Source organism: Eretmochelys imbricata, chromosome 5 (genome assembly GCF_965152235.1).
Source record: "Eretmochelys imbricata isolate rEreImb1 chromosome 5, rEreImb1.hap1, whole genome shotgun sequence".
Taxonomy (NCBI): domain Eukaryota; kingdom Metazoa; phylum Chordata; order Testudines; family Cheloniidae; genus Eretmochelys; species Eretmochelys imbricata.
In genome coordinates this window covers 103343431-103357721 of record NC_135576.1, presented here as the reverse complement: position 1 = coordinate 103357721, position 14291 = coordinate 103343431, and the positions used below count along the sequence as shown (strand labels likewise).

General features: G+C 40.0%; 1 protein-coding gene across 4 annotated transcripts in view; it reads left to right on the top strand.

Annotated features, from left to right (window-relative positions):
* BRD10 (bromodomain containing 10) overlaps positions 1 to 10335 on the top strand; it is a 106948-nt gene extending 96613 nt beyond the window's left edge. For all 4 annotated transcript variants that reach the window (XM_077817644.1, XM_077817645.1, XM_077817643.1 and 1 more), the window contains 3 exons: positions 2027 to 2142; positions 4987 to 5174; positions 6051 to 10335. In XM_077817644.1, coding sequence (XP_077673770.1) covers positions 2027 to 2142; positions 4987 to 5174; positions 6051 to 9694 — 3948 coding nt within the window. In that variant the 3' untranslated portion in view covers positions 9695 to 10335. The remainder of the gene's footprint in view (positions 1 to 2026; positions 2143 to 4986; positions 5175 to 6050) is intronic.
* The last annotated feature ends 3956 nt before the right edge of the window (positions 10336 to 14291 follow it).

The following is a 14291-nucleotide window of genomic DNA, read 5'->3' as shown; positions in this document are numbered from 1 at the left end:
TGTTATAGCTGTCTCGGATGATGACCTAGCACATGTTCATTTTAAGAACACTTCCACTGCAGATTTGATAAAATGCAAAGAAGGTACCAATGTGAGATTTCTAAAGACAGCTACAGCACTTGACCCAAGGTTTAAGAATCTGAAGAGCCTTCCAAAGTCTGAGAGGGATGGGGTGTGGAGCATGTTTTCAGAAGTCTTAAAAGCGCAACACTCCAGTGTGAAAACTCCAGAACCCGAACCACCAAAAAAGAAAATCAACCTTCTGCAGGTGGCATCTGACTCAGATAATGAAAATGAACGTGTGTCAGTCCACACTGCTTTGGATTGTTATCGAGCAGAACCCATCATCAGCATGGACGCATGTCCCCTGGAATGGCAGTTGAAGCATGAAGGGACATACAAAACTTTAGCGCATCTGGCACTTAAATATCTTGCGACACCGGCTACAACAGTGCCATGCAAACGCCTGTTCTCACTTTCAGGTGACATTGGAAACAAGAAGTGGGCTGCATTATCTCTTGCAAATGTAAACAAACTTGTTTGTCTGCACGATTGGCTGAACAAGAAGTAGAACTGAGTGAACTTACAGACTCGAAAATTTTACATTGTTTTATTTTTGAATGCAGTTTTTTTGTACATAATTCTTCATTTGTAAGTTCAACTTTCGTGATAAAGAGATTGCACTACAGTACTTATATTAGGTGAATTAAAAATACTATTTCTTTTGTTTTTTTACAATGCAAATACTTGTAATAAAAAATAAATATAAATTGAGCACTGTACACTTTATATTCTGTATTATAATTGAAATCAGTATATTTTAAAATGTAGAAACATCCAAAAATATTTAAATAAATGGTATGCTATTTTTGTTTAATAGTGAGATTAATCATGATTCATGTTTTTAATTGCACAATTTATCGTGATTCATGTTTTTAATTGCTTGACATCCCTAGAAAAATTGTAAAAGTCTGTCACAGAAAGAAAGTGCTCCTCCTTTTATTTTCTGATAACTCAGATATATCCCAGGTATAGAAGGTTTTAGAGTAGCAGCCGTGTTAGTCTGTATTCACGAAAAGAAAAGGAGTACTAGTGGTACCTTAGAGGCTAACCGATTTATTTGAGCATGCATCCGATGAAGTGAGCTGTAGTTCACGAAAGCTTATGCTCAAATAAATTGGTTAGTCTCTAAGGTGCCACTAATACTCCTTTTCTTTTTGCGAATACAGACTAACACGGCTGCTACTCTGAAACCTTCTGTACCTGGGATATATCTGAGTTATCAGAAAATAAAAGAAGGAGCACTTCCTTTTTGTGACAGATTTTTACAATTTTTCTAGGGATGTCAAGCAATTAAAAACATGAATCACGATAAATTGTGCAATTAAAAACATGAATCATGATTAATCTCACCACGTATAGAACTTTCCCAAGAAACTCGCCTTTGCATAAAATACAATTGTAAGACACGTTAGCCCCAAAAGTAATTTTCTGGGAAGTTTATAATCTTGAAAATTATAAAATATCTTTTCTTTTTGTAAAGTGTCTATTTCAATCTGATAATTCATAAAATTAAAAATAGTGTTTAGGTTTGCTGTAATACAATTTTAAGTCCTAATCCTGTAAACATTTACACATGGAACTTTACACATTTGAGTCTAGTCCCTTTGAGCCCAATGGCTCACATGTTTAAAATTACTCATGGAAGTAAAGTTAAGCACATGTTTAAACGTTTGCAGGAGTGGACCTTAGTCCCTGGAAAAGTAAACATTTTGGTAAGAGACCTTTAATTATGAGGATTTTGTTTCTGGGTTTGTTTTCAATAAAAGTATTCTAAATAAGATTAGAGTTTGCCTTACTAAAGCTGAGACTGGACTGCATTGTTAAAGTCAAATGTAATATATGTTTAGTTTTGTATTTTCTTTTTTATATGTTGCATGGAAGTACACTGACATTGGTGTCAGACTAATATATTTATTAGATGCAGCTATAATGCAATAATAAAGAAATGTTTTTATGTTTGCAGGGAAGATGGTACCATCGGAAACAAGCAGTAAAGGAATTGCACTGTACATTGGTACGACTGCTAAATGAATTGTTACCATGGGAACCAAAACTAATGAAGGCTTTTCAGAGAAATAGGTAAATGGGGTACTCTTTGGAACAATGTGAGAGAGATGAACAAAACACAAAAGTTACATTTTTTAAAGTAATAATTGATGCTAACATCCTGGTAACAACAATACTTTAAGGTTATGTGTGAGGTATAGACAATATTTCAGTTTAAAGAGCTAGATGTTTTCATGTTATGCAGGAGTGCTAATGACTCCATAGATAAGATTAAGCAGAGCTTTCTGTCTAACAACTGATTTTTCAAAATGCCCTAAAATTCCCATGCATACTCCAATTGTTTTTAGAATTACTATGCCAAGTCAATGTCCAGAGTAGAGTTAATTATGCAAAGTTGGATTCATTTGGACCCATGGGTCCTGAGATACAACACCTTTTAACTGTGAATAAAATTTTCCTGTTCTTACAAATTTTTTTGCACCCACTTGTTGCTCAAACTTTGGCAGCGATTTGCACAAAACTGAGATTACCTGATTGGACTGACCTCAGCTGGTGTCAGATTTGACATCAGCTGCAGACCAGCACCAAGATCCACATCAAGGAAACTGTATTTAAAATGTTGTTAATAGGTCTCTCCAGCTCTGTAAATTACACTTGACCACTTTACCTGTTCTAGGCAAATCTCCAAAGACTTGCTAGTTGTTAACACCTTGTACTAAGGATTCCCTCTCGGTCATCACCTTCAGTTACCGATGTCTTATCCTTCTGATTCACTTTGATATATTCCAACAAACTGTAGAACTTCTCAGAGCAGTAGTGCAGAACAGAGGACAAAGAGAGTGCCTGGTAGTGTGTGAATGCTAGGACAGATGTGGAATTCTGGTGGGCATTGAGAATATGTAAAATTATGTTAAAATGGGGTGAAGCAGTCTTATGGTCCCATCTTATTGACATACCTAGTGGAATATCAGGCACTGGAGGTAAATAGCAGCTGTTCTAGCAGCCCTGAGACTTGAGACATTTTAAAAATTCTTTCAGGCATTCTTAGATGTTTAGAGCCAAGAGGAAACATTATGATCATCTAATTGGACCTAGTATATAACACAGACCAAAAGCAGAGATCCCTCATGTCTCTAGCTGCAGCTGTGCCTCAACTCAGATGTCAGGGTGAGCTCAGGGAACTTGCTGCAACTGATTCCTGAACCAATACAGCTGCACCTAATACAGTGAAGGTCTCTGAGAGAGTATGAAAAGGAATGATGGCATAGAATTGTGTTGGATACAACACAAAAAGTGCAGATACTGTTAGCAATAGGTCAAATTTGATTTGGTCCCAGTACCTATTGCCAGCTTCAGGGGGACAGAATTTTGGTTGTGGCAAGAAGGGAGCCGTAACCTTAGATCTGTATTTCCTGGTTTTCAGAGGGTTAAGTTTAGTCACTGTGCTCAGTTTGGAATCATAGAATCATAGAATATCAGGGTTGGAAGGGACTCCTGAAGGTCATCTAGTCATCTGAAGGTCATCAGGTCAACCCCCTGCTCGAAGCAGGACCAATTCCCAGTTAAATCATCCCAGCCAGGGCTTTGTCAAGCCTGACCTTAAAAACCTCTAAGGAAGGAGATTCCACCACCTCCCTAGGTAACGCATTCCAGTGTTTCACCACCCTCTTAGTGAAAAAGTTTTTCCTAATATCCAATCTAAACCTCCCCCACTGCAACTTGAGACCATTACTCCTCGTTCTGTCATCTGCTACCATTGAGAACAGTCTAGAGCCATCCTCTTTGGAACCCCCTTTCAGGTAGTTGAAAGCAGCTATCAAATCCACCCTCATTCTTCTCTTCTGCAGGCTAAACCATCCCAGCTCCCTCAGCCTCTCCTCATAAGTCATGTGTTCTAGACCCCAATCATTTTTGTTGCCCTTCGCTGGACTCTCTCCAATTTATCCACATCCTTCTTGTAGTGTGGGGCCCAAAACTGGACACAGTACTCCAGATGAGGCCTCACCAATGTCGAATAGAGGGGAACGATCACGTCCCTCGATCTGCTCGCTATGCCCCTACTTATACATCCCAAAATGCCATTGGCCTTCTTGGCAACAAGGGCACACTGCTGACTCATATCCAGCTTCTCGTCCACTGTCACCCCTAGGTCCTTTTCCGCAGAACTGCTGCCTAGCCATTCGGCCCCTAGTCTGTAGCGTGCATTGGATTCTTCCATCCTAAGTGCAGGACCCTGCACTTATCCTTATTGAACCTCATCAGATTTCTTTTGGCCCAATCCTCCAATTTGTCTAGGTCCTTCTGTATCCTATCCCTCCCCTCCAGCGTATCTACCACTCCTCCCAGTTTAGTATCATCCGCAAATTTGCTGAGAGTGCAATCCACACCATCCTCCAGATCATTTATGAAGATATTGAACAAAACCGGCCCCAGGACCGACCCTTGGGGCACTCCACTTGATACCGGCTGCCAACTAGACATGGAGCCATTGATCACTACCCGTTGAGCCCGACAATCTAGCCAGCTTTCTACCCACCTTATAGTGCATTCATCCAGCCCATACTTCCTTAACTTGCTGACAAGAATACTGTGGGAGACCGTGTCAAAAGCTTTGCTAAAGTCAAGAAACAATACATCCACTGCTTTCCCTTCATCCACAGAACCAGTAATCTCATCATAAAAGGCAATTAGATTAGTCAGGCATGACCTTCCCTTGGTGAATCCATGCTGGCTGTTCCTGATCACTTTCCTCTCATGCAAGGTAGGGCACAAGCCTGTGCTAGGGAATCTTAACTATGTTAATTAAGTTTTTGGACAGTAAGTATAGGTACAAGTATGAACAGTTAAGTATTTCCTTAATAAAATATTTAAAATAGGTTGCAGAAGTTAGTCATTATGTCTGATATTCTGTTCAAGGTCTCGACTGAAGAAGGACTATGATGATTTCAAAAGACAGCCAGACCATGATAAATTTGCCAGAGAACTATGGAGTAATGAAGAAGGTGAAGTTGATAATGGAAAAGAATCTTTCAATGCAGTAGCCAGTAAATCTTCAGAAGCTGCAGAGCATCTGGAGATCCTGCAAAAAGATCGTTCAGAGTTTGGTAAGCACTTAGCTGGGATTTAGTGACCATGTGGACGTGCTACAGGGCCTACAGTTTTCCTGTGTTTGGTGTTGTGGTTTTTTGGTTGTAGCTGTGTATTACATGTTATTTTTACTATGGTGAATTATATTGGTCTAGATTCTGTGCTGACCTTCTTGGAAGCAGAGCTGAGAGAAAGGATGGGCAAAGGTGGCTTTGTGCTACATTTGTGCCCTCTGGATTCTGGCCTGTGGTGGGTGCTGAAATGGCACCCAACGTGAATTAGAGCTTAGAACTGACAGCATCTGCTACAGGGCTGTCTGTGGATAGCACAACACCACAAATTCCTGTTGCCCTCAGTGTTATGGGCATGTACCCTTCTACTCCTGATCCATCCCTAGCATTTTCCCTGTGCTCTTTAAATGGTTGGGATGAATTGGGATGAAAGGCAGTGGAGCCATAACTATCTATTGGTTTTGTATAAAAACTTCTGGATTTCTATTTTTAATTCATGAATTTGCTTTAAATTAAAGCATTGTAACATCAAATCCTGGAAACAATGCTGTCACTTAGAATGTTGTAATTTGATGCATTCATAAATACAAATTTGGGACTTAATGATTTTTTAAATGAAATTCTGTGCCTCCTCAATAGGATTTGAAATGTAAATTGGCTGGAGGCTAAGTTATTATGGTTTTTTAAAATTATGTTTAAGCATGTAGTTAATGGGATGATTAGTACTGTCATCACATCAGAAACTATTCTTTACATGACAGCATACTTATAAACTACTGCATTGCTTTTAGCTAAACACTAATAAACTATCATATAGCTGTGTCAGTTGCAAACATTTAACTTGTGGTATATTTACGATTACTTGTTTAATTCTTTCTGCAGATGAAATGAAACTGTTAGAAATGGATTTTCCTGCAGGAAGGAGCAGGCTACTGAAGAAAGAATTGACTTCTAAAGAAATACAGAAGACACTGTCCAAATCTATTAAACGTCAGTCCAAGCAAAATAGTTCCCTGGATGATAGCACAAAAGACCTTTCACCAAGGAAGAAAACTAAATTAAGCACAAGTGAGGCTACAGTCCAGAGTGCCAAAAGTGAGATGCAGACTAACAGTTGTTTGAGTGAACTGAAACAAAGCGAGCTATCATCTCCAGAATCATTTGCCCTGACAGATTCTGCAATGTCAGTATCAAACTTTCTGAAAGGGACCAAACCCATCCAGGCTTTGCTTGCTAAGAATATTGGGAACAAAGTGACCTTAACAAATCAGCTGACACCCCCTATGGGTAGGGACATATTTGCTTCTGAAAAGGCAGTTATGTCGTCTGTGGAATCATCCTCACTAAAGCCAGCATTGCCCTGCCAGACCAATTCAAAGAGTCCTTTACAAATGGTATACAAAATGCCAAGTGGCCATTGTGTACCAATAGATGTCCATAACAGCTCAGTGAAGATTCAAATGCAGCCTGTGATTGATCCTAAAACAGGAGAAAAAGTCATGCAGCAAGTTCTTATTTTACCCCAAAATTTTCTCATACAACACAAAGAAGGAAAAGCTGTGGCAAAGCTGCACTGTACATCTTTCCCACAGGCAGCACATGTTAATGATTCTTTAGCACCGGTTCTTGTAAACCCAACTGTAAATGCTACCACTCAACTGTCTTGTACAGTTTTTAACAAGAGTGTTACACATTTGTCACAAGTGACTAGTCCAGTGAACAGACCACAACCTTTGTCCTCTGTAACTGCAACAAGTAACTTACTAGCATCAGCAGTTAAAATTAGCCAAAGTGAAGCTGGCAAAACGAAGACTACGGTTTCACCTGACACATTCTCTGTACCTTTACCTTCATCCACTGTTTCCACATTAGGTCAGCCTTTGGCATCAGCAACAACACTAAGTGGATCTGCAAATACTACTTGTTCCATTCACAGTCTAGCACCACAGCAGGCTAGTGACTCCTGTGAAGCTAAGCAGGAGCTGAAAACAGTGTGTATAAGAGAATCGCAGTCCATTCTTGTCACAACACGAGGGGGAAACACTGGAATTGTTAAAGTACAGACAAACCCAGACCAGATTTCACCTAATACTTTATCTCCAAATTCAGTTTTCACTTATGCACCTCAGCTTCAGGCATTTTTGGTTCCAAAATCCACTACGTTGTCAACCTCTAGTTTTTCATCTGTAGCGACGGCCGCATCTAGTCTCCCACTGTTTGGTCAGTCTTTTGTTTCTGGGTTTGCCCCCTCAACAACATCTTCTGTTACCATTCCAGCCATTCCTGCAGGCTTAAACCAGCTAATAGGGAAAAATCTCAAATTTCCATTAGGGCAGCTTCCCACTAGTGGCAGTTTGGATCAAGTAATAGAGAAAACTCAACAGGTATCATCTCCTACTTTCTTGTCCTCCATTTCATCAACTAGCACTTTGGTGCCAGCAACTCCAAACGGTACTGTTAATGTTGTTAGCATTTCTTCAGGAAATATTGAACAAAGTAGCACAGACATTACCCAGACTCCTTCAACACAGCAACAGGTTGATATTAAAACTAAAAAATATCCTGTTACACAACCTGAGACTGCTACAGCAACAAATGGAGATGTGAACCGTGGTACTCCGATTCAAAAACTTATGTTGGTCACAAATCCACCTATTCTTTCTCCTTGTGGAGCTACAGGAGTAAATATAATACCAACATCCACTGGTGTTAGTGCCCAAAAATTGGTTTTCATTAATACTCCAATTCCCAGTAGTCCATCAAACACCAGTCTAGTTGCAGAATCATTAAAACAGGCCCTGCCTTCCTCCATAGGCAAAACATATGTTAACACCCCAGAACAACCTCAGTTACTTCTAATTCCATCTACAATGGGAGCACCAATAAAGGCAAGTTCATCACCTACTGTGTCTCAAATAAAAGATGTTAAAATTGGACTAAACATAGGTCAAGCCATTGTAAATAGCACAGGCAATGCACAGCATGTTCCACCAATTAACATACTGAAGTCTGCAGCTCCCAAAGGAATAGATGACATAAACAGCAAGGGTTTTATTTTGCCTTTGTCAACAAGTGGTAGTTTGGTTCCAGGATGTTCAGGTTTTGTGAATCAAAGTATTACATCTGTTAATGAATCTATAAGTGTTGCAGCAAAAGCTTTTATAGTAACAACAGCAAATGTATGTTTAGATTCAGTTTCAGTGACACCAAGTGGGACTTCTATTGGGACACAACCCGCTGTTTTGGTTAGTGGAAATGACACTTCTTCAAGAATAAGGCCAGTTGTAACTAGTCGACTGTGTACATCAAATATTGGAAATACTATGGCCATATCAACTGTGAAAACAGGACATCTTGCTTCATCTGTTCTTATTTCAACTACACAACCAAGAATATCTTCTCAAAGTGTACCGTCTCCTTTGCAGTTTCCAGTTACCTTGCCTGGACCTGTGGCAGCCTCCACTAAAGTCATTCAGACAGTTCCTCGCTTGACAGCAGTTCCAGCTGCTGCACAATGTCTGCCCCTTCCAAAAGGACAGCCCCCCACACTGGTACAATTTCAGTCACCAGGAATTTCAGCTGCAGTGCCAACTAATGCAAACTTTCACAAACCTCAACATGTATTGCCATGTGCTTCACCAACTACAGGTAAAATAATTAGTTTTTCCAACTTTGCTTCTCTCCCATGCAAGCAGATACCTCTTAGTTTAACAAAACCAGCTCATGCTTACTCTTGTGCTCCAGGTGCCTCTGTCATTCAGACTGCTACTGCTTCACCAACTGTAACTAGCCAGGCAATGGGTCAGTTGAATGAAACTTGTATTCAACAGAAAATAGTTATTAACACATGTACGCCTTTGGCACCTGGAACTCACATCATGATTAATGGCACTCGATTTATTGTTCCACCGCAAGGCCTTGGAGCAGGCAGCCATGTTCTTCTCATCTCTGCTAATCCAAAACATGGGCCTCCTTTACTTATTAACAATGGCCAAGGGGCTCGAGGTCTACCATTTGTTAATCATATTTCCCAGAACATCACACTAGCACCAAGTAATTCATTAAGTTGGCAGACATCAAAACATCCTCTGAAAAGCTCTACAAAAATTGTGAACTCTCTTGGGACAGCAAACGCTCTGCCCATCGTACATGCAACACCACAGATAGTAAACACTGCTGCTAAATCAAGCGCTCCACCGTCTACAGCAACACTGTCTATGTCTTCAGTGATAAAACCTCCAGTTAATGTTTTAGCTAAAACTTCTTTGGTTCCTGCCATAAATGCTGGTAACTCTCAGTTACCAAGTAGCACTTCAGTATTTCACTTAGATACATCTATCAAGAAACTGTTGGTCAGCCCAGAAGGGGCCATTTTGAATGCTATAAATACTCCAGCATCAAAGGTGGTTTCTTCTCTGTCTTCTTCCCTGTCACCCATTGCAGTGTCCAACAGCATAAATCCTACTAGTGTCTTCCCTGCTTTTCAGTCATCTGGCCTAGGTAAATCTGACAAAGCCGCATCCTGAATTTGGAGTGAATGAGCCAATTTCACATGTTTGAGGCATTCTTTGGACTTTGGAAATCATTATAACTGTTGAACATTTCTTACACTGTTTGAAACATACTTTAAATAGTTGATTTCTTTAAATCTAATCTTTGTATTAGATTGCAGCTGTTTTCAGTTTGCTTGTGAGAGATGTGAGAGGATCTGTTTGTTTTCCCTCTAAGCTAAGCTTTCAAAGGGTTATTTAATAAAATGGTCAAAATGACCAACTGTGTTAATTTACACAGCAAAGTGTAAAATTCGATTTTAGTTTAAAGGAATCTAGCATTTTGCACATTTACATTGACATGTTTCATTTTACAATTTGAACCATTAGACGGCACGTTTATAACAATATGTGTCTTTTTTATTTTTGTCAAATCTTATTTTTGTTTGATTTGTTTCTGTAAAAAAATATATTTATGCATTGTAAAAATCCAGTCCATGGTGTAAAATTGTACATATTTCTGATCCCTAACAATCTGTACTAAACTATATGTACAAAGAACTATGCTGTCTTATTTATGTTTTGTTTACATAATGTATAGTTTTTTAAGTATTTTAGTAATTTTGGACCAGTGTACTGTTAAGCAACAATAACATGTAATAAATCATGTTGCTGTACTGCTTTGTTTTGACAGTATTTTAAGACTGTATCTGTTGCATCGTGGGAGAAGAATTTATACATGCACCTCTTTACAGTAGACATGCATTAATACAGAAAAATCTTGCAGAGTGGAACTTTGCCAAAAAGAATTATTTAAGCCACCAAGCTTTGAGCTGTGATTTGCATTACATATAGGATTTCAATAATTAGGAACAGGTTTCCTGTTTACAGATTTCATATTTCAAAGAAACTCTCATTATTAAGGCTTCAAGTCTTTCACGAAGGTCATGGAAGTCACTGATTCCGTGACTTTCCAGGACCTCCAGGACTTGCGCAGCTGCAGCGGCTGGTGTTGCTGACCCAGGGAACTGGTCCTGGGTGCTGTCCCAGAGCAGCCATCTGGGAACAGCACCGCCGCCCTGGGCCGCCCCTGCCCGGAGCAGGAGTGGAGGCGGCAGGGCCCCTGGGCTTCCCCACGCCCAAAGGAGCAGTGGCGGGGCTCCAGGCCACCTCCTGCCCAGAGGAACAGCAACGGCAGGGCCACTGGCTGCCCCACCTCCAACCCGGATCAGCAGCCCAGCAGGGTCCTGGGCTACCCCTCCCCTCAGGAGCAGCAGCGACCGCCGGAGCACCGCCCCCACCCCCAGCAGCAGCGTCCGCTGAAGTGTCCCCAGCACCTAAGATTTAGTAGTTTAAAACTGTATCTATTGCATCGTGGGAGAACAATTTATACATGCACCTCTTTACAGTGTATATGCATTACATTTAGTGACTGATTTAGCACCTGTGACCTGTCTGTGACTTTTACTAAAAATACCCGTGACTAAATTGTAGTCTTACTCACTATGAAGTGATTTTTGACCTTTTGCTTTCTCTCTTTGATGTTGCAGAAGAAATAATTTTCATTAGTTTCAAAATGGTGTTTCTGTCAAATCTTTTCTTTCATGTGTTTATGATGAACTATTTTTTCCTGTTTCCTATAGCAGATTCATATATTTTTGTATGTATATGAATATTTATCAGTATGTGGTTGGGGGGTGGGACGACACACCAAACAATACATAAACTTAACTTTTACTAATGTAATTTTGATATAGCCTTCAGCATGTTTAGTTATTTGGACATGCAAATATATGACTATCTAACATCCACAGTCTTTGCTGAGATAACGTCGGATGCCATCAAATGAAGTTCTGCACAAGGAACATGGATAGAATATAACTCATATGGATTTTTGTTTCTGCTTGGGCTAGGGCTCCACCGATCCAAATCCAGTGGACTGCTTCTCCTTCCCATGTATCACCATATAGCCATCCAGTCAAAATCAAGAATACTCAGTAGTGAGTTCCTGTGTCCCTTCCGTTAGACCAGTATTTTCTTTTCTTCTGAAAATAACAGGCATGGGTACAGTAAAGCTCTTGAAGCAAGTAAAGCTCTTGAAACTCTTGACTGCTCTTGTAAACAGGAAAAGAAGGAGCTCCAGCTGTGGATCAGGGATGAATCAATTATCAGATGATGCCTTCTGTGCCGCTTGTTGCGTGGACCCCTTCATGCTCCTAGAGAAGAGGTCTCTTGAGTGCTTCAGCTCTGGGCAGACACTTCAGCTTCCACGAGATGCCCTTCTGACAACAAGTTCAGGTGCCAGGTATGATTGTATTAGGGGAGGCCTTTTTGTTCTGCTCACTTTGGACTCCTCTTTAATCCTTTTTTGAATTTGACCTTCCTCCAGATCAGAAAAGAAGTACCCTCTCTCAAACTCAAGGTGCTTTTCTCCCCTTGTCCCTAGTGTTGTGTGGATCTCATACCATTGCATTTGGCTTCTTTTACCATCATCTTCCCTCAAAAACTTTTAGTTCACCACAGTTCCTAGGATTCCCTCCTTCCTTCTGACTAAAGATGCCACTGGCTGAACAAGAGCTATATAAAATACATATTTCTTGATATGCTAATCACCATATTTGTTTAGATAACTAAATCCCAGAAGTTCAGCCCTTCTTTTTTCATTTACCCAGGGTCCTTTCCAGTTCCATTCAAAAGGGAAATACACTGACCAGACAGACAATTTGCTTTTGGGGTCTTTCACATCCTCCTTTAAGCTGTTTGTGTAACTTGGGGATGTCTATTTGGGGAGGACCGTGGGGGACCCAAAGCCTACCAGAAAAGTACATTTGGCTCGACTATGAAAAGTGACTGTAAAAAATGTCATATACCTACACAGTAGATCTGCTTCCTCTGTGTATTCAAAGTTGTATCTGCTGACATGGGTGAGAAAAATACACTTTTACTGTTTTTTTACAGCCATTAGCCTTGTCATTAACACACCTATTCCTTCTTTTGCAAAGACTCTAAGATCCCAGGCCGAGTCTGTAAACTGAGCGTATTGGATTAAGAAATTGAGTGATCATAAACAGGAAAAACCCTTATGCCATTTTTAAGATTCACTTTTCAGAGCAAACCCACCTTAAAACCATTCAGGCAATCATGCAGGAATCCTGGGAAAAGTTTCACATTACACCCTGCCTAAGCTGTCAGCAGTCTAAATTTGGCTGGAACTGTCCTAAATTTTACAATCCTGTCCTGGGTGTTTCTGGCAACTAGGCTTTGATCTAGTGCCCATTGAAGGGAATGGAAAGACTCTTCTTAACATTAGTGAGAGTTTGATTAGGACTTTATCAAACAAAGAAGGAGTTTCTCTATCCATAAACTCTCATCTGGAGAAAGGGAGTTACTTTAGAATATGTTAAAAGTTGAATTTTCACCATCTATGAGACCCTCGGAACGCCAGCATGATGCTGAACACCCTCATGTTTCTTATAAACCCACTAGCCCCTAAGAAATATCTCCAGTTCTCACGGTTAAAACTGCTTTTCTGTGGGTCATTTGTACAGCCAGGGGAGTGGGAAGCTTCAAGCTCTATCCTGCAGCCATCTCAGCCTGGTTTTTCATCAAGTTAAGGCTCAAGCTTGTTTCTCAGTTTCTTCCCCAGATGGTTTTCTCTCTTTCTACTTGCCCCAAGAATTCTGTCTCAACATAATTTGTCTAGCACCTTGAAATGAGAAATTAAAGCACCATCTCAATCCTGCTATAAAGAGGACTCTTTATATCTATCTAAAAGAAATCTGGAAAGTAGGAATTCGGATCAATGGTTTATTATTTTTTACTCCCAAGAAAGGCTTATTAACCTCATAAGACTTCCAAGTTCACTGAGTAAGACGTTGCATTAAGGAAGTTTACCCTTCCTGGAGAAAGAGGCCCTACCTTCAGTGAAGTGTTATTTTGTAAGAGCTGTCTGCTTCTTGAGTTGAAATGGATTGTTTCCTCTTCAGAATTGTAGAAAGCAGCAACCATGTGTGCCTTACCTTTACAATTACAGGCTTGAGGCTGCCTTTTCAGATGCCTCCATTTGGAGACGGGGCCTGCATGCTGTACTTTAGTACAACTCAAAAAAATTTAGGTACTGACTGTGTTCTGGAACTGAGTGCTGCAGTTGAAGTTCCTCATGTCTGGACAGGCAGAAAGGAACATTGTAGAATGGTGATTTCTTATCTGATAATTTAATTTCTCCAAGACCACATATGCCAGACCATTTGTTGCATGATGTTTTCATTTTGCTGGTGGAACTGGGTATTGACTTTCTAAGATTTTGTTCTTCTGAAGACTATTTTGGTAGATTTTTAGTAGAATGACTTTCATTATTGCTTGGGAGGATTTAAGAGAGCAGATTTAGCCTCCTTTTAAAGAGGGAATGTCACACAAGCTTTTATTTTCTCTTGCTGGTATAGGAGGATTTATGCCATGGTTTTATCTCATATGGAAGAAAACTGGAGAAACCCAATTAGCAGATTTTAAAAAATACTGTTTACATAGTAATTAGTTCTGCTTGAATTTTTCTGCAGATTTATTTTTCACTACAATGAAACTTCAGATGACTACATTAAAAATAACTTGGCATGTATAAGCTTGTAATGGAGGT